This window comes from Podarcis vaucheri, assembly GCF_965113315.1.
Source record: "Podarcis vaucheri genome assembly, chromosome: 17".
NCBI lineage: Eukaryota > Metazoa > Chordata > Lepidosauria > Squamata > Lacertidae > Podarcis > Podarcis vaucheri.
In genome coordinates, this window is record NC_138755.1 from 27,506,763 (window position 1) to 27,527,407 (window position 20,645).

At 45.7% G+C, this 20,645-nt stretch overlaps 1 protein-coding gene and 1 long non-coding RNA gene across 6 annotated transcripts in view; one reads left to right on the forward strand and one right to left on the reverse strand.

The window, feature by feature from the left end:
* LOC309522205 overlaps positions 1–20,645 on the forward strand; it is a 218,734-nt gene that overhangs the window by 143,349 nt on the left and 54,740 nt on the right. The gene's annotated exons all lie outside the window — the stretch shown is intronic.
* Positions 1,819–18,955, reverse strand: LOC309521857 (maestro heat-like repeat-containing protein family member 7). Of its 5 annotated transcripts, none has more exons than XM_082204941.1 (13): positions 18,928–18,955; positions 17,754–17,838; positions 15,954–16,411; positions 15,274–15,398; positions 12,632–12,766; positions 11,878–11,957; positions 10,257–10,362; positions 8,813–8,908; positions 8,028–8,132; positions 7,091–7,226; positions 5,462–5,553; positions 3,666–3,818; positions 1,819–2,552 (listed from the first exon to the last, which is right to left on the reverse strand). In XM_082204941.1, coding segments are annotated over exons 2-13 (1,680 nt in total). In that variant the 5' UTR covers positions 17,756–17,838; positions 18,928–18,955; the 3' UTR covers positions 1,819–2,360. The 5 variants fall into 5 exon arrangements, 4 of the variants coding, with proteins under 4 accessions (XP_082061067.1, XP_082061069.1, XP_082061068.1 ...); XM_082204943.1 differs by lacking the exon at positions 18,928–18,955 and adding an exon at positions 18,785–18,803; XM_082204942.1 differs by lacking the exon at positions 18,928–18,955 and adding an exon at positions 18,218–18,513.

The following is a 20,645-nucleotide window of genomic DNA, read 5'->3' on the forward strand; positions in this document are numbered from 1 at the left end:
AGAAGGGCCACCGAGGACAAACACAGGGTAAATATAAATATAATAAAATAAATATATCATATACTCACACCTGTTTTCTTATTTCCCTGCCTGCCCTGCAGTGGGCTGTTTTTACATGTGTGGTTTTTTTCTTTTTTGAGTAGAACCACATGGTTATTGTTATTGTTATTATTAACCAGTGTTTGATTTTAATCACGCCTGTTCTGCAAAGTAACACAAAGTGGCTTACACACAAAACAACAATTCAGTGCAACACAAGATAAACTCCAGCCTAAGCAAAAACAATTCACAGCAAAATACACAGCAAGAGAAAGGAATTGCAATGCTCAGTTAATTGTAAAAAAGTAAAAATAAATAAAAGTAAAAGTAGTTTGTGTCATGCTTTGGGGATCACTTATGGGTGTGTGCCCAGCAGGTGCACCTCTCTGTCTGCCCTCTGTCTGTTGGCACTGCGCCCAGCAATATGCCCCCCCCCCCAAGCTCCCAAGTGTATTTTCTAGCCAGTGCTGCTCTGAGATCTGGTACAACGCTGGTTCTGGGAAGAAGCCATCCCTGGAGTCTCTCTCGGTTCCTAGGCAGCTGCCTTTGCCTTTCTGCCTCGGTGGTTGGGGTTGAAGAAGAGACAAGCTCTGCTGAAGAGGCCGAATGAAAACACACAGAGGAGAAGTCTGATCTGCTGCTGTCCTCTCCTTCCCACCCGAAGGAATATTATGGCATCATTTCACCTGTACAGAAAAACAAGTAGAACAGGGAGACTTAATTATTCAAGCTAGGATTTAACTAAAGATGATAAGCATGAAGGCATTGTTTAGGGGAGGCTGCAAGTTCAGGCTCAGAGGGACCTACAGCTCACCAGCTCTTGTCTGACCACAACGCCTATCAAACCCAGGCTTGAGGGCAGGTACCAAAAGATTCCAACTGAGAAGCGACTCTGCCCCTGTGGAGATGGCAATCTGGAAACAGTGGCTCATGTTCTCCTGTCCTGTCCCCTTTATAAAGATCTGAGGAATGAGATCATCACCCCACTCTTACTTACCATCCCAGGCCGCCCACATTGTCCTTTCTTTTATCAGATCAAAATGATCAGACAACAGCAAAGGTTGCTAGGTTTATCGAGGGTGCAATGAGATTAAGGGCCACTATCTGAACAGTAATCTTGGTCATTTGATTGCCCTTTTTACCCATTGTTGTCTTTTAAATTGTATATGCTGTTTGTTTTATGTTGCTATGGTTGTTGGCTAATGCGAATAAACTTTATCTATCTATCTATGTAACCCAGGCATCAAGGATGATGGGAATTGTAGGCAGATAACATTGGGAGGGTGACATTTTTCCCATCCCTGCTGCAGGTCTTTTATTAGAAAGAAGATTCCCTCCCATTGTACTGAAATTTTGATGTAGTTCTAGGGGCACTTACAGTATATTAAAAGGTGCATTTTGTAACACGGGGATCAGTGGAAACTCTTTTCCTATTGCTGTGTGTGTGTGTGTGTGTGTGTGTGTAAGTACACACATGTTGGGAGCCCCCAGTCTGTATATATGTGTAAATTTTGCAGTTGGGGGGGGAAAGGGTTAAACATCTCCTCCCCTATACACTGCAGTCCTGATGAAAATTGCACCCACACTTGCTTTTGTGGGGGGGGGGAATAACTTTTATTGGGAATAATAATAATAATAATAATAATAATAATAATAATAATAATAATTTTATTATTTATATCCCCCCATCTGGCAGGGTTTCCCCAGCCACAAACAAGGATTATGGGAATAATAAGTGATACAAATAAGCAGATCAAGTTTTCTCGTGTCATTTCTATATTCTATTCAATTCCATCTTTATTACGGTCCAGAGACCCAACAGATCATTACAAAGCAATACACAATTTAGACAGCCTACTATATTGCAAAAACAGCACAATAAATTTGCAGTAAGCCCTCCACCCTGGTTGATTAAGAGAAAACAGCAATGCTGATGTGACTGCTAGCAGCTCATTCAGTTTCACATGTAGTTAGGCTCTCAAATGCAATGAAGCTTCATAAGAAAAAAATCCCTATTTGTAAATGTCAACCTTTTGCCTCCCCTGTTTAATTCTGGGTGTCTTGTTGAATCCTTGCTGCATAAGCACAGCTCACTGAAGTCCAAGCAGACCTTAAATCCCAACCGCACGAGTAAACAATCATGTTATTCTCTTAGTTTGACATTGTCCTTTCCCATTTCCCAATTATGGACTGGAAACTGCTGTTTACCAGGCAATAATATTTGCTTAGGTAGCACAGTGTAATCTACTTTGAAGGCCACCAGGCCTCCAAGCTCTTGGGCAGAGAGAGGCCGTTCCCATTATCTACTATCAAACTCTGTTTTAAGTGGAAATATTGGGGGGTTGGAGTGCTGAACCTGGAACCTTCCAAGCTAAGTATATGTTCTGGCCTTGTCTCTTGAGTCTGACAGCATTACCTCTATTTGAAAAGAAGCCTTGCAATGCTTCTGGCACCTCTCTGAGTATCTGAAGCTTGTAGATCTGCTGGTATATCTTCTCCGCTATGTCTTCTGCCTGGAAAGATGAAACAACAGCAAGCATCAGGCTACCTTTGGGCAGAAAAGGGTGCAGGTTTCTCTGCTCTGACGTGAGATCTCTTTTCTCCTGCTTTGAGTGGGGAATCTTTTTCAGCCTGAGGGCCACATTGCCTCAGAGACAACCTTCCAGGGGCCAATAGTGGGTGGGGCAACAGATGGGTCTGCAGGAGTGCGCCTTTGGGGGTGAAGTCAAACAGTTGAGCTAGCAGCACTGAAATGACCTTCTCAGGGTGCAAGCCTGGGCCGGATGCTAAGACCTCATGCTTGCTGATGTGGTCCAAAGGAAAGCAGAGCAAAACATGGGCTGGAGGAGTTGCTGGAAGGAGATGTACAAGGTGCCATCTAACCATCTTAGGGACTCCATTCTGGATTTGTGTAGGGTTTACTCCTTAATCTTTTCTTTTCCCAAAGATATCCTGCAAGGCAGCAGAAGACCAGAGTTTTCCCTTCTCCTAGATCAGTCTTCCTCAACCTCAGCCCCCCAGATGTTTTTGGCCTACAACTCCTATGATCCCTAGCTAGCAGGAACAGTGGTCAGGGATGCTGGGAATTGTGGTCTCAAAACACCTGGAGGGCCGAGGTTGGGGAAGCCTGTCCTAGTTGCCCCCCTCCCCCCCCCCGGTGGACGAGACTCACGTGTTCCTCACTTCCCTCTACAGCACATGCAGAAACCACTTTCTTGACCGCTGGATCAACTATTGGTCTCATCTACTCAATCTGCCAGAGAATGTGTTCACATGCAGGGGAAGTCCCTAACTCACTGATGATTTGAGAACTTTTGGATATCCTCACCTGGTTTAGCCAGCCACTCAAATCTGGTTTCCGAGATGTGGCCACTGTCGCATTCTAGGAGCCACAGGTAAGAGCTGAGTGCAGGGTGGGGACCAAAAGTGGACATTGTACCCCAGAAGAAGGCGTGTCACCCACCAGAGGTACTGCCCCTTCCCCAACACCTCATACACCCTAGCAGGCTACAGTCCAGCCACCAGTGGCACCATCTTGCGCCCACGACTGCGGATACCCAGGGCCCAACTGATGTTTTGGTGGTAAAGCAGTTTCTGATGTTTTGAAGCCTATCTTGGTAGCTCACCTTATCCGCCATTATCTCATTGGCCTTCCCCAGGTGGGAAAACACTAGGAGGATCCCAGCCTCTCTTATCCTTAGCTCAGGATTATAAATGGCCCGCAAAGATGTCTCCAGAAAGGTTCTCTTCTGATCTTCTGTGAAGATGTTTCTGAACAGCTAAAATCAAAAGTGTCCACATTTTAAAGATAGCGTGGCAGAAGTACATGTATATATATGTGTATATATGTCTATGTATATGTGTGTGTGTGTGTGTGTGTGTGTGCATTTGAATGGAACATGTGGAGATCTATAACAAAAGTTACAGTGTCTTCTTTTCCTAAGGCCCCTCCAAATGGGTGTCATTGTGGTTGTATTCTGCGACATATTATTCTTGACAAGGGAGGTGGGTTTATTCTGCTATAGCTTGCTCTGCGATGCTTCCTCAGTACCACCACATGATTGCTGTCAAGCAACAAAAGCAGGACAACAAGAAACCAGGACAGTTGTGGTATAGAAAGCTATGGAATTTCAGCAAGACATTGTGGGGTGTGCACTGACTGGAAATGAGCAGTGTGACACCCCCAAAACTTTTGCAGTTGCAAACAGTCCTTCAAGCGGGTATGTGTGACCACCCCAATAGCTTCATGAGCACAAATAATCATGAATGGAAAGGCTCTCTGGAGGGATCTGGTGTCCCTCACAGGAGTCCTGTGAAGGGCTCCACCCAACTGGAATTAGGAGCTGTGTAGCACTGGTTGGGCTTGAGCAGGGAAGAGTATCATGAGAAGAAAGGAAGAAAAAGACATACTTCTTTCTTTCCCAACCCCCATCCTCGGGAGAACTTACCCCATTCTTCCAAATAAGTCTGAAGAGCTTTGGCTTAAGGATGGCTGCTACTTTCAAATCTGAGTATATTATTGCTCAGGCTTGTAAGGGTGGGGTCGGTTTCTAAAGTGTGGGGAAGGGATTAGGTGCCATGTTTCTATTTCAGGCAGGCTAACTTTCTTTCCCTTTCTTCCCTCCCCACAACCAGAACCCACAAAACCTGGTGGGCCCTGGGTGCTACTAAGCATGCCCAGTCAAAATGAAGTCTTCCTCTCTCCCCCTCAGGTTGTAAACAGATACATTTCTACATATCTAGAGAGTCCCTCAAGTGTGCGTAAACCATCGTCTTGTCCATGGTGGCCCCATTTTGCTGCCAAAGTGGTAGACAGGGGTCAGGGTTTCCCAAACTTGAACCTCCACCTGTTTTTAATAAAAAAATTATTATTATTATTATTATTATTATTATTATTATTATTATTATTATTGACTACAGTTCCCATCATTCCTGCTAATGAGGGGTGGTGGGAATTATAGTCCAAAATGGCGGGTACCCAAGTTTGGGAAACTATGGCATAGGGCCACCAAGATCGTTCTTGAAAGGAATGGTGCTGTGGTCAGAGGGCTCTGTTACCAGCACCACCAATAATACTGAGAGTTTTCCACACTTTGGCTTTTCCTGAGCATAGAAAACATCGGTCTGAGTGGTCTTCTGCTTGTCCTATGCTTTCTTAGAATGGGTCCAAGTGGTTTCCCATTGCCCTGTAGCTTTCCCAGGGAAAACCCACTCTTTAGCGATGAATCAGGGCAAATATCAATCACCGAAAACTTGATTGATGTTTGTTCCAATTCAGCTCCAAAGAGCGGGTTTTCCCCAGGGGAAAGTAAAAGTATGGATGTGCTTCTTCTACACCAGCCTAATTCTGGGAAAGCATGAGGCATTTCCATTGGGTGTGAACTTGTCCATATTTAATGCTGCCTCAGAGGTATATTCTTACCTCACCCACCCTGCAGGAATCCACGTAAGCCAGCATTTTCTGGTCTTCATAACTGTGGCACCACAGTTCTTCAGCCTCACTCACGCTCAGCCCTGACAGGGAGACAGCAGAAGTACCTCTGTTTCTGTCTATGTAATGGGTCTTTTTGACATTACGACCTGGGATCTTTCTGTCCCCTTCGGAAGATAACTGCTATCTGTGCAAGGATTTGTGAGGTATCCTAAGATTTCCCCACAAGGGGATTTGTCCAATCCCATTTGTTCCTGCAGTGGTCCGAAGCAAGACTTGAGAAATAAAGATTTGCATCTGGGTTAGGAGAAGGTATGTCAAATACTTTGTGGCCTTAATTGCTATGCTTATGTTTATATATGGAATGTGGCCTATGGGAGAAGATGAGGACAGCATGAAACACAACAGTGAGCAGGCTGCCAGGTTTTTGGAGTTTTTTGTGTGGTTTTTTTTTGCAGGTATCAGCTTTCTTGTGGAAGAATTAATATGTGAAAAGAAGGGAGATCGTTTCTCAGTTAAGTCCTAATCCCTGTGGGATACTTTGCCCTCTGGGATCTATACAAGTTAAGGGAAACTAGAACAAGTTAAGAGAAACGAGAACAATGACACCTTTCAGCATGCGTGAGGAGATTAGCTCAATGCTACAGTGCTGAATGGGAAACGGGTAGTGCTGTGGTCTAAACCACAGAGCCTAGGACTTGCCGATCAGAAGGTCGGAGGTTTGCATCCCCGCGACGGGGTGAGCTCCCATTACTCGGTCCCTGCTCCTGCCAACCTAGCAGTTCAAAAGCACGTCAAGTGCAAGTAGATAAATAGGTACCGCTCTGGCTGGAAGGTAAACGGCGTTTCTGTGTGCTGCTCTGGTTTCGCCAGAAGCGGCTTAGTTATGCTGGCCACATGACCCGGAAGCTGTCTGTGGACAAACGCCGGCTCCCTCAGCCTATAAATTGAGATGAGCGCCGCAACCCCAGAGTCGTCCGCGACTGGACCTAGCAGTGAGGGGTACCTTTACCTTTACAGTGCTGAAACAATAAGCCTGGAAAGAGTTTATAAGATGTGATAAGCATGAATTGCCCTACCTTAAGCACAGGTAGGTGAAGGTAGGATAGGTAAAGTGGGGGGGGGAGGCTTAGGGTCAGAAAGAGGTCCTACTATTAAGAAGAGTGAGGGGGTCACCAAGGCAACTGGTAGTGGGTGTCATGAAACTGCTAGGTATTTAATTTACCACAACTTGTGCTTTTAACTCCTAGGAAGACAGAGTTGTGGGATTTTCAACCTCTAGTGTCAAAATAATTTGAGTAGCCTTGACTAGGTCAGTGTGTGTGTAAAATTTGCACACCACCCTTCACCTGTCGATCTCAAGGCAGTTCACAAAATAAAATTGCAACACACACAACACTTATGATTTATAACAAAATTATGATATAAAAATGCCCATGGTTCAGATGCACCTCCAACTCGCTTTGAAACATCTTGAGGAGATACATCCTTAATGGAAAATGTTCTAAAGGGATGAGACACTGTATATGGATTTTCATGACACTGTATTATCAGTTGTTGGAAGCAATACATGGCCTCCCAACAAGGGGCTGCTGGTCTCATGTTTTCAAACCAACTTACCCATCTGATCGAGCAGCAGCTCATAAAGGCAGCTGATAGTCAACCTGGCCTGGCGGCTCACATCTTCCATCGTATCTGTGATACAGATTCCAAACTGTGCCACGTGGTGTCCCAAGGCAGGAAGCTCACTGGACTTCTGCAGGGACAGAAGACAACAGAGATCTCCACCCATATTTTGTGGTCTGCTTCTCCCTTTGTTTCAACTGATCTCTACTCTTCACATCCTCAGTCCAGTATATCTGAAAGAGCGTCTCCACCCCCATCATTCTACCCGGACACTGGGGTCCAGCGCCGAGGGCCTTCTGGTGGTTCCCTTGCTGCGAGAAGCCAAGTTACAGGGAACCAGGCAGAGGGCCTTCTCGGTAGTGGCACCCACCCTGTGGAACACCCTCCCACCAGATGTCAAAGAGAACTACCAGACTTTTAGAATAAAATAAAAAAATTCCTTCCAGTAGCACCTTAAAGACCAACTAAGTTAGTTCTTGGTATGAGCTTTCGTGTGCATGCACACTTCTTCAGACTTTTGGAAGACATATGAAGGCAGCCCTGTTTAGGGAAGCTTTTAATTTTTGATGCATTGCCTTATTTTAATATTTTGTTGGAAGCCGCCCAGAGTGGCTGGGGAAGCCCAGCCAGATGGTGGGGTATAAATATTATTATTATTATTATTATTATTACCCTAGCCTGTGAGGAAGACAGGTCCTTAGCAGGAATGCTTTCTGTGGACACATTCCCATGAACATGGAGAAGGGGAAATGACAGGTTGGACCTGCTTCGCCTAGTACTTATAATAATATAATAATCATTTTATTATTTGTACCCCGCTCATCTGACTGGGTTGCCCCAGCCACTGTGGATGACTTCCAACAAATATAAAAGCATAATAAAACATCAAACTTGGGGCTGCCATATTGAGCCAGGTTTTGGGGGTACTCACGTTGAAATCTGGCAGCAGAAGAGCATGTCGCAACACAGTGGTGCTGCAGAGGACAGACCTATATCTCTCTTGGGGATCGTTGGAATGAATCCAGAAGTTGATGTGCTGAGGAAGGAAGCAGAAGCTCAGAATGACTGCAGCACCTGAACTGAGACTTACACACCACACATTGACAACTGTGGCCCCACAAACATCTCTTCTTCCCCTCTGTCCTGTCATTTTATCATGAAAAAATCCAAATGGACTCTGCATTCGTCAAGCTGATGCTGGTCTGTTGCATCCCTTAAGCCAGGCATGTCCAAAGTCCATTTCGGGGGCTAATCCGGTCAGCCCCTGTGGCAGTTCATTTCCTGGGGTAAAATCCTAAAAAACCCTAAAAAAGCTTAACAACTTTGGTTGGCCCTTTGGTCGGACCTCACAGCCCTTCACTTCATCAAATCTGGCCCTCTTTGAAAAAAGTTTGGACACCACTGTGACTTAAGCCATGTTTCTATACTGTTGCCTGGCGGGTGATGCTGCTGACTCAAAGAATGCCTACTACGATGAAAACTATATTCCCATGAGATGTATTTACATGAAACATTGTTTATTGTGTTCTTGTTCTCTCTCTCTCTCTCTCTCTCTCTCTCTCTCTCTCTCTCTCTCTCTCTCTGGGATTTATGTGAACAATGAACAGCTGGCTATAAATACATTAAGCAAATATTCATAAATGCTTTCCCTGCCAGACTCTCCATCATATAAATGGCAATATAAAGTGCCACTCTCTTTCCATTTAACCCACTCACCTTCAAAATAAACATCAGGTGGCTTGTAGTTGGAACCTCAGACAGTAAGCCCTTTAGCATGACCTCCATTGTGTCTGCAGACGATTGGTAGAGAGCCTGAAGGGAAAGAGAGCAAAAGGCTAGTGCAGGGTTTCGCAAACTTGGGTTTTCAGCTGTTTTTGGACTACAGCCCCCATCATCCCTAGCTAGCAGGACCAGTTGTCAGGGACGATGGGAACTGTAGTCCAAAAAAACAGCTGGAGACTCAGGTTTGGAAAACCCTGGGCTTGTGTAGAGCAGGAGTGGGCAACCTGTGTCCCTCCAGATGTTGCTGAACTTCAACTCCCATCATTCCCAGCCTGCATGAACAATGGCGAGGAACGATGGGAGTTGTAGTCCAACAAGATGATCTGGAGGACCATAGGTTAGTCACACCTGGCTGAATTCCTTTGCCCTCTAACAAATAAGATGACAATCAGACTGCCACTTCCTGAGGAGTACCCATGTTAAGTCTGTTGCAGGGGAAACAACAGAGTCCTGTGGCTTTGGGGACCAGAGTTCCACTTCATCAGATACTTAAAAGGTTGTCCTCAGTTGGCAGGTAAGAACATAAGATGCGTTCTGATGGAACTGACCAAAGGTCCACCTAGCCTGGCACCCTCTTCCCAACCAGATGCCTATGGGAAGCCCACAAGAAGGACCTGAGTGTAGCATTGTTCCTCCCAGAAACTGGTACTCAGAGGCCATTGTCTTCAGCAGTGGAGGTATAAGCCAGATCAAGGGTCAGCAAACCTTTTCAGCAGGAGGCCTCGTGACTGGGTGAGCTCCAGTAACGCCGTTTACCTTCCCACTGGAGCGATACCTATTTATCTACTGCTAGGTTTGAACTGCAGGGACCAAAGAACGGGAGCTCACCCAGTCACGAGGATTCGAGCTCACACAGTCACGTGGAGGGCCAGACTAAATTTTTTGGGGGTGTGTGAACGAATTCCTGTGCCCCACAAATAACCCAGAGACACATTTTAAATAAAAGCACACATTCTACTCATGTAAAAACACACTGATTCCCGGATCGTCCGCAGGCCAGATTTAGTAGGTGATTGGGCCGGATCCTGCCCCCTGGCCTTAGTTGCCTACCCATGACCTGGATGCAGTGGGCTCAAATGTCATGAGACGCAAAAAAGAGAAGTCTGCAGCAGTTCAAGCTGAAAAATATATGCAGATAGGCTACAGAAAACCGTGTAGCTCAGCCTGTTCAAGACCCTTCTTTGGGAAGCAGATTCAGGATAACAAGATGGAATGTGTGATGTAGCCAAACAACTCCCCATCCTTATTTTTCTGATACTTACATCTGCCTACTGTAGCCCTGAGGATGGATTGTCTCTCAGCAATATGAACAAAACTAAAGGGAGCCAGAAAAAGAATATTCTCTTTCCCCAGTATTTATAAGAAATCCTGAATTTACCTGGCTGTGAGGATTTTCCAAATCTGTATCCATGTTAAAAATGCCATGGAGAGCCAGCCGCAAGATACCAGACAATTGCTCAGGATCAAATGGGGGCTTCATTTTGCTGGCAGGACCAAAGGAAAAGCAACTGGTTATTATGCTGGTTGGGAGGAGGGGCTGTGAAATAGAGAAAAACGCAAATTCTGTTCTCCCTTTAAAAGTGGGGGGGGGCCACCTCTTTCCTCCATGGAGTCTTTTCCTCCATGTTCTCCTAAGTAAGCGAACAATGTCATGTAGATGCTGCACATGCCTGGAAATGGCAAGTTTCAGCCCTCTCACCAGAGATCATGATGCTCTGTCTGCAAATCCCACTGAGAATCAAAGAATCAGGGAACTGTAGAAGTGGAAGGGACCCTGAGGATCATCTAGTCCAGGGGCAGTCAACCTTTTTATACCTACTGCCCACTAATGCATCTTTCTTGATGGTAAAATTTCCTTACCGCCCATCAGTGCTCGATGGATGGAGGATTCAGCTTGTGCCGTAGAACCCCCTGCCGCCCACCTAGAATCCTGAAACACCCACTAGTGGGCAGTAGGGACCAGGTTGACAACCCTTGGTCTAGCCCTTGAATGCAGGAATATGCAGCTATCCCATACAGGGATCGAACCTGCAACCTTGGCATTATCAGCACAGCGCTCTAACCAACTGAGCTATGTCCAAGAAAAAGGCACGTGGGGTTTTCTCCTTAATGAGAACTATATGCTGAGCATCACTTTCCTGGCTGAGGATCCTGTGGATTGGAAGTGCCTGAAGTTTTCTCTGTCTGTCTCCTGCCCTGAGATAAGTTGCTGTGGTGTCATGGGCTGGGGAAGGAGGAGGTTTGCAGAACCCGGATAAGCACAGCCCTGCCTTCAAGCATTCTAAATGAGGCACCCATGTTGCAGGCACAAAAAACCAAATGCTCAGGACATCCCTAAGCAGCATTCTAAATCAACAGGATTTGTCTAGATTGGGAATATGAGCTATAGGAGAAAACTTTGGAATTACAAAGAAGAATTTAGAGTAGCGCCCTCAGAAGAAAGAGGAGGAGCAGACAAAACAAAGGGCTTGGGTATAAGAAAAAAAAATTATTCTAGTGCACATTTGTAGTTTAAAGATTATCATCCAAGAGGAGACTGCAGCATAACCATAAAAAAGCAAGAAAAGGCATGGGAAAAACTGAACTGAATATCGTCAGTATAACAGTGATGGTACAAACCAAAAGAAGTCACAAGGGACACGGCCTGAAAGAGGAAGCAATGAAGAGAAGCATGTAGCCACATCAGTACCATACATTTAATGCACATTTGAAACACATGGGTTTCCCCAAACAGTAGTTTACTCTTCACAGAGCTACAATTCACAGCACCCTTAACAACCAGAAACCCGTTTGCTTTTTAAAACAAACAGGAGGGAATCATAGAACTTTGCGTGAAATGTAATTTGAGGGGGAGCCAAGGATTTCTGGGTTTATTCCAGCAATGATGTGGGAGGTGAGAAATGCAACTGGGGGGAAAATCCCCCTTCCCCAATGATGCAGTTGAGAAATACCAGTGCTAGAGCCAGTCTGGAAGTCATTGTCATAGGCTGACTTGGTACCTGAGGTTGTAGACCGTGAGCATTGAGCAGCACAGGAGGAACGATGGCACAGAGTGAACAGGGAGCGTCTCCATCACCATCTGGGAGTGTAGGACGAAAGGGAAGAGTCATTGCTGTGTAACAGTTTCCTCCCAGGTTCTATTACTCAGCTGCAGTGGTGTAGCAGGGGTTGCCAGCGCCCGGGGCCATGAGGAGTAGGGTGGGAGGGAAACAAATGGAATACGCATGCGCATTCAACTGCCTAATGGCATCTGCATCACCCAGGAGATCGCAGTCACAGAGATAAGAAAATAAGAGTTGTTCCATTGTCTGGAGAGGTCACTTCCTGGTTTGCATGGAGAAACCATTTTCAATGGAGTCCAGTGATGGAAGTAAACAGCTGCATCGAAGCAGCACCAGGTATTGAAATTTTGCACCCCCTAACAATCTTGCGCCCGGGGCAACTGCCTCTGTGGTCTCCTCATGCTACATCACAGCTCAGCTGTATTTGTGACTTTCCCCCATCTAGTCGTCTTCCCCAAACCTCCAAGCCAACATTACACCCTCAGGATATCATTATTGTTATTATTATTATTTACAATAGATTTGGCCATCCTTTTCTAATATGGCTGCACACTTCTCTCCTTTCTGCCACAGCCACATCTCCTCCCTTCCCCTGGGTTCTTCTGTACTCCTCAACATTGAGTCCACCCCCCCCAATGCTTTAGCTGCCCATCTGCCCCACAGGATTCCTGGTGCCAGATATCTCACTTACCAGAAGTGCTTCCCCCAATTCATTCTTCGTGTACGGGAGATCCAAGGTGTCCTTGCCACTTTTCTGCGCAGCCACACAACTAGCAGAAATGGCATGGAGGAAGCTAATTTTCTCCTCATTGTTGTCCAGGATACTCTGGAAAATATTATTCATTCAAGCTGCCCCTACTCCTATGTGGGAACGGCAACAAAGTCTTGTAGCGCAGAGCGACACTGTCCAGCATTCCCACCACTCCACTCCATTCCATTCCCCTTCTCCCATTTTCCATTTCCTCCACCACAAATCTCAGTCATCATTCCATGGCCACTGAGCATGCTGTGTCCTTATTGGGCTGTTTTTTGAGTAGGGGGAACCCCTTAGGGCAGGCTCCCTCAAACTCGGCCCTCCAGATGTTTTGAGACTACAATTCCCATCATCCCTGGTCCTGCCAGCTAGGGATGGGATTTGTAGGTCAAAAACATCTGGAGGGTCGAGTTTGAGGAAGCCTGTGTTACGGTGTGTGGTGTTGTTGTTTTTTTGTAAAACTTTTTTTGTACTTTGGTAAATGTTGGAGCTAACTTCTGTGTGGATGCTGCTGTTTTGGCTATGTAAACTATGGCAATCACAACCTGAACCAGGAGATGCTGGCATGGTAAGCAACAGCTGCCACCTGACCACCCAACAGCTGAGTTGCTGTTACTCAATTCTGACCAAACTAAGCTTCCTAGAGCAAAATATACACCAGAAGGCTTAGCTTGGTCAGAATCCAGTATAAATGAGGGACGAGGGTGGCGCTGTGGGTTAAACCACAGAGCCTAGGACTTGCCGATCAGAAGGTCGGCGGTTTGAATCCCCGTGATGGGGTGAGCTCCCATTGCTCAGTCCCTGCTCCTGCCAACCTAGCAGTTCAAAAGCACGTCAAAGTGCAAGTAGATAAATAGGTATTGCTCCAGCAGGAAGGTAAACGGCATTTCTGTGTGCTGCTCTGGTTCACCAGAAGCAGCTTCGGCATGCTGACCACATGACCCGGAAGCTGTACGCCGGCTCCCTCGGCCAGTAAAGCGAGATGAGTGCCGCAACCCCAGAGTTGGTAGAGCAGAGCTTTCCAAAATTTTCATGTTGGCGGCACACCTTTTAGACATGCATCACTTTATGACACAGTAATTCAGTTTCACTAGCAAACCAGAGCTTAAACTAACCCCTTTCCAGCCCCATGAGGAGTGTGGGGAACGTTCGCACAACACACCTGCCCACTGCAGCCGACAAACCAACATGTTGCGACACACAACTTGGAAAGCTCTATGCTAGAGGGCTGTGAAAATGTTTGCCATGGGCTTTTTAGACTTGTCTACCCATGTACTACCTGAAACCAAAGGGGTGCTTTGGTTGCCAGATGCGATCCCCTAACACCCCCCCCCAAGTTCTCCTACCGCCTCACTATAAACCCTGTCCTTTGATACATTGCATTTCCACAATATATAATGAGAAGGAGAGCCTGCAATAAAATATTGCACTGTACTCTCACCTCCTAATGGGAGTGCTCTTCCTAATGGAGCTAGCCATGCCTTCTCCAGCAAGCTGTTCTGTCTCCACCTTGAGTTACTGCCCTCCCCACCTTGCCAAGCTCTCAGCATTCCTGGGTTACTGGGCATAACCTGAAATTCTCAGAGTCCCCCTGAGAATGTGTAGACATCCCCTTCCTTTTTTTAGCGGCTCCATTTCAGCTGCAGTTTTGTTGGCACTGAGCTCCTGGAGTCACTATCAGAGAGAGTAGCAATATGTCTGGACAGCGTATCCTTGTTTCAATTTTTTGCTTAGCTACATTTTATGCAGCCCTGAAGACTCAACTTCAACTTCCACCAGTCCCAGCAAGCATAGTCAATGGCCAGGAAATATAGTTCAGCAACATTTGGGGGGACCAAAGCTTCCCAATATCTGTCTTAGGTTTCATGCTTCACCACTTTCACAGTTTCTTAAGGGTTCTGGGATATTTCTGATGCAAGGGATGGGTTGATGGGAAATGAAAACAGTATTTTATCCTGGTGGTCTTTCTTACTGGTAAGTTTTTATTAACTCCATGAAGTTGTCACCCTTAAGAAATTCCCAGGATTCTTTGGGAGAAAGCCACAATTGTTAAAGTGGTTTAAGAGTACTGCTCTTTAGTGCTCAAACGGAGCTAACAGGAATTTGGGTTTTCCCCAGATTGCTATTTTTTCTGATATATCACTGAAGAGCAGGTTTTCCCTTGGAAAGGAGCAGGACAAGGAGAAAACTCCCTGGACCCATGATGAGAAAGTGTGGGTCAAGTGGGAAACTGCCAGGACTTGTGCTTTATAGGCACACCACATGCAGAAGTGTGGACGAACTCTGTATTTTTATATATATATATAAAACTGAGATCAATAATTGCAGTTACCTGTCTATGACAGTTGTGTACATTTTACAATTTTGTGTGTGTTCTGTAAGCTGCCCAGAGTGGCTGGGGAAAGCTAGCCAGGCAGGTGGGATATACATAATAAAATGATCATCATCATCATCATCATCATTCAGTGCATGGTGTGGGAGTGACCATGTACTCAGGATCCTGCAAAAACAAGTTTTGCTTCAAAAGTAGGCAGGCAGGCAGGCAGGAAGGAAGGAAGGAAGGAAGGGGAAGTTTGTACCTGTTCTTCACACTTATGTGTTTCCATCATATTAACGATGATGTCAAGATCTGATAAGTTCCCCATCTCTGAATAGATCGAGGGCATCGACTGGATCGTAGATTCCAAGGTACTGGATGATGAAACTACAGCAAAAGATATGGTAGAGGCAGATTAGTGGGCCTTTTTAGTGGGTACTCCTAGAGTACCAGAACCTCTCTCTTTTTTTGCTGCCCAGGGCAGTCATTTTAGGTTGGCACCCACAGCACTCATGTCAAAACAGCACTGGAAAACCAGTATTTCCATACTTCATCAAAAAGGGGTGCAGCCATGGCCGGATTTAGGTTTTATGAGGCCCTTTATATATCCAGCTGTTCTTTGTCAGCAACAAATTGTTGCTATTTTTTATTTTCATTCATGTTTTTCTTTTCTTTTTACCACTTTTTAAATAAATGAAATTCTTGTAATAAATGAAGAAGAAGAAGAAGAAGAAGAAGAAGAAGAAGAAGAAGAAGAAGAATAGATATTTAATTTCTCCCTGCCCATTGGGAACAGAGCCATTTGGTGCCATCATTGCAATGGAAAAACCCCTTGCAACCAGGCCCCACCCCTCTGCCTCAGTCTTTGTGACTGACCCAATTCACCAGATTCTTGGCTTTTGTCTGAACAACCCACTTTATCCCCCCCAGGAACCTCCTTACCTTTAGTACCCCCAATTGTACTTGTGCTCTCTGGGGTGGTGCTCACAAGTACTAGGGAGCTGTGGGTTGTCAGGGCACGGACATCGAGCCGATCAACATTGGGTTGCTTCTTCTCCATTACTGGGTCTTGCTTCTCCTGTAGTGGTTTAAGGCTTAGGGGGCTGGTCTTGCAGTTCCCACAGCAGTCCCAGAGCAGCCTTCTGTTTCCCCCATCCCCTACCGAAACATCCCTGTGTGCTCTGCAAAGGCGAAACCTCCAGGATTTGGAAGGCCCTTTCTTCTGATCCTTGGATTCAGGGCCCACAGCTTGCATCCTGTGGTAGGCTGTGCATGGCCTGCCCTTGGGAAGGGTCTCCAAGGAAACATCAGGATCTCTCTCGGGAGCACTTACACTTTCCTCTTCCGCTGGAGCAGCATTGGTGTCCCTACTTGAAAGGAGGGCCCGCAGTCTTCCCAACCTTGAACAGAGTGGGGGAAAGCTGAGGAACAGGGCTTGTGGCGCCACCTTATTTTACTGAGCTTAGTCTACCTTAGCCCTCTAGGATGGGGAACCGGTGGCCCTTCATAAGATGTTGGACCACCAGCTCCATCCAGTGCACAGACTGAGACCATTCCTGCCTGCAGACTGTCTCACCAGAGTGGACCTCTGCAACACGCTGTATGTGGGGCTACCTTTGAAGTTGACTCGGAAACTGCAATTCATCCAGAATGCGGCAGCTAGACTGGTGACTGGGAGTGACCGGCGACACCATATAACACCGGTCTTGAGAGACCTGCATTGGCTCCCAGTACAGTGGTACCTTGGGTTAAGTACTTAATTCATTCCGGAGGTCCGTTCTTAACCTGAAACCATTCTTAACCTGAAGCACCACTTTAGCCTATGGGGCCTCCTGCTGCTGTTGTGCCACTGGAGCACAATTTCTGTTCTCATCCTGAAGCAAAGAGGTACCGCTAGTGGTACCTCTGGTTACAAATTTAATTCGTTCCGGAGGTCCATTCTTAACATGAAACTGTTCTTAACCTGAGGCACGCTTTCGCTAATGGGACCTCCCGCTGCTGCCACGCCGCTGCTGCACAACTTCTGCTTGCAAAGTTTGCTTCCAGGTGCACCTACTTCCGGGTTAGCGGAGCTTGTTACCCGAAGCATTCACAAGGAGGACGGTACGTAACCAGAGGTATTACTGTACAGTGGTGCCTCTGGTTGTGAAAGGGATCTATTCCAGAGCCCTGTTCACAACCTGAGCAGAACGCAACCCGCGTCTGCGCATGTGCGGGTCGTGATTCGCCACTTCTGCACATGCGAGTGACATCTTTTTGAGCGTCTGTGCATGCACAAGCAGCGAAACCCAGAACTAACCCTTTCTGGAACTTCCGGGTCGCCGTGGGACGCAACCTGAGAACGCTCAACCTGAAGCAAACGCAACACGAGGTAAGACTGTACTTGAACCCTTCAAGATAGGTCTGTCTATTGAAAATAAACCCTGCCATGGCTGGGGAGGAAGGAATTCCCTAGAACTGCTCTGAACTATAGCAGGCTTGGCTCGTGTTATTTGGTTGTCTGAGGGAGTTTGGCAAAAGCCAGTTGGACTAGCAGCTGAATCTGAGGACAGCAGAGTAGTGTAGGGGATGCATAATATGTACGCCTCTCACGCAGCAACTGGGGAATGGCAGGGAGGCTGCCGTGGCTGCTCCCTGGCACCTGCCGCCTAAGGCAATTTCCGCACTCTGCCCTATGGTAGGACCGTTCCAAATGTATAGTGTTAGAACCAGAGTACAGAGCTGCTAAGAAATCCTACTTACATCTCTGAATATCAAATTCCCCCCTGTCACATTCACTCTCTTCAGGAAGTGTTGTCCAGAGGCTTCTTAATCACCTGGTCAAGGTCTAGAAAACAAAAGTATTTTCAGACTGAACAAATCGCTGCCACCAGCCAAATCAGGAACAAATGCAACCCCCATGTTCCCCCTATAGGTGATCCGACATGAACACACAATCCCCATGTACATCATTTCAAACTGATTTTTTAGCGTGGCACCAACTACACTTTACAACTCTATTGATATCTGGCAGGTGTCTCCTATTCCTCTTTCTCTCTCTATTAACCTGTTTTCTATTCTTTTTTCTTTTTTCTTTTTCTTTATCTCCTCCCCTTTTTGTGGTTTTTATTGTAATCTAGATAGAAGTCTTAGTTTAGTTAAAAAAGTGTAACGATATTAAGCTTTGTATTTTTCTCTATAAACAATAATTTATTTATTTAAGATACCTGGCAGGTGTCTTCACTATACTCTTTCCGAGGCTTACTTAACATTTTTTTTATTTAGGCAAACCGATCCAGACATTTAGTAGTTTCATGTGTTCTAATTTGTTTTTAGCTCATTGTTGATTTTAATGAGTTGTTGAATGTTTTTTCTTATAAGGCTATTTTTAAGCTGCTTTTAATCGACAAATTTACTTTTCCATAAACCGCTTTGAGGTTATATTATGATCAAGCAGTATGTAATTATTTTCCCCAAATAAACAATTTCCTACTGATGTGACAAGTCAGTCCCAGGCACACACATGTTCTGTGCGTTAGGATCATTGGATCTTGTTTCAGTTATCCCCTTTGCTCTTCACCCTAATCTGTTCCTCTAGGCCACAGGCATGGCCAGACTTGGGACTACAACTCCCATCATCCCTAACTAACAGGACCAGTGGTCAGGGATGATGGGAATTGTAGTCCCAAAACATCTGGAGGGCCAAGTTTGGCCATGTCTGCTCTACTGGCTCCTCAATAGGAGCTCAGCTTTGGGGAGAGTCCAGTATCAGCAGGTGATAAGACCTTCTTTACAGTTTGTGGAGTTTTCTAGATATGCACCACCTCAGTCTCCTGTCCTATTAGTACACCATGGTGCGAGACTCAAAATATAGCAGTTGGGGGGGGGGAGAGAAAAATGCCAACAAAATGGGAGAAAAAAAGCATCAAGCACTTACTCTCATAAAAGACCTCTGGTTATCTGACAGGTGAGCCAGCAGGGGGAAATGTCACAATGGAGGACATGTGACAGTTACCTTAGCAACCTGGGCATTGTTTTTCTTAATATTACCCTGGCCTTCTTTTTATTCATTAAGCCTGCTATGTATTGCCTCTGTGTTTTCTTTCACTTTGGCCTTGATTTGCACCTGCACCTGCTATGCCTAGGCACCTGGGATTCTCACCCCCTCCCATTCATACCTGGGGTCCCATTACGTGCTCCTTCTGGCAATGTGCATAAAGGATTTAAACCAGCTCAAAGGCAGCTGCTACACTGCTCATCCATGCTACGGTTTCATTATGTGTGTTACTGGAGTAGATGGGGAATGCGCCTTTAGGCACGGGGAGCTGTAGGAAAAACAAACAGATCTGTGTGTCGTGGGTGCACGTATCAATTAATGCAATTGCCGTTGCTGTTTGTGCTTTCAATCGTGGCCTCCTTAGCAAAGGAAATATTGTATTATGAACGCATTTAATGCTTATTTTTTATTTTCTGATGGCTAAAGAAAGGCATCATTGCAAGCAGACACGTATTGTAACAAAAATCCTGGGTGTCCACTTCTGTGTCAGCAAAATGCTTTGGGGGGTGGGTTTGCTGATTTTTCAGCAGATACATGTGGGGTGTTTGTTTGTGAAGAAACTGTGTTTTCCACTGTGTGACTTCCTCGGTGACTTCCCCTGAATTTCTCTTTCAAAGGGTTAAGCGTCCTCTGCCATCAGTTCTCTGTTCTAATTTCCCCTTTCTTGAAGCAGCTTTTCTATGAGAAAAGCACTTTGGGGGGTTGTTTTGACTTTTTAACCACTCATTTTGATTGCTTGCTTCCTACATCATATGTGGTTCATTTCATGCCTGCACAGTTTGTGGCTGGGCTGGCCAAATGGTTGACCATAGACCACACAAATATTGTGTCCTGCTAGGTAAGGGATGGGGAATTTATGGGTCTCCAGATGTTGTTGGACTACAATTCCCATCATTCCTGCCCCATGGGCTTTGCTGATTGAGAGTGAAAACAGGGAGTCCAACAGCGTCAGGTTCCCCATCCTTGTGCAAGGTGTTTGAGAATCCTTTTTTTAACAGTCAAGGAAATCAGCAAAGTAGGATGTTCATGAAGCATCTACTCAACTGCTATGCATGTGTTGGTGTTTCACGATCAAAAGTTGTGCCTGCTTGCTTTAATCTTTTTTGTTTGGCCGAGGGGAAGTGGAATAAAGAGCACAGACATGCAAAAAACGTCATGTTTCTCCAGAAACCTATCTCCTATGCTTGTGCAAGGAAGCTGAGACTCAAAAGTTCACTTCCTGCTCCCACCAGAAAGAAAATGAGATTTGAACATTCAAATGTGAACATTCATATATCAAACCCTTCAAGTGTCCCTATTTTCCAGATACAGTCCTGGATTTACGGAAGCTGTCCCAGTTTCTGATCTGATGATGGGATGTCCCGCTTTTCCTTAGGAAGTCCCCATTTTCATCGGAGAAATGTTGGAGGGTATGGAGTTATGCAACCCCCGAGCCAAGGAGATAAATAACTATACAACCTTTGGAAGACGTCTGAAGGCAGCCCTGCATAGGGAAGCTTTTAAAAAATGTTTCATGTTACTATGTTGTAAGCTGCCCAGAGTGGCTGGGGCAACCCAGTCAGATGGACGGGGTATAAAGAATAAAATGAAGACACAAC

Coding starts and splice junctions, on each gene's coding strand:
- LOC309521857 (XM_082204941.1), bottom strand. Junction 10,363..11,877: donor CTCACGGTCTACAACCTCAG/GTACCAAGTCAG, acceptor TGGTCCTGCCAG/CAAAATGAAGCCCCCATTTG. Junction 8,909..10,256: donor TGGAAAATCCTCACAGCCAG/GTAAATTCAGGA, acceptor CTTTCCCTTCAG/GCTCTCTACCAATCGTCTGC.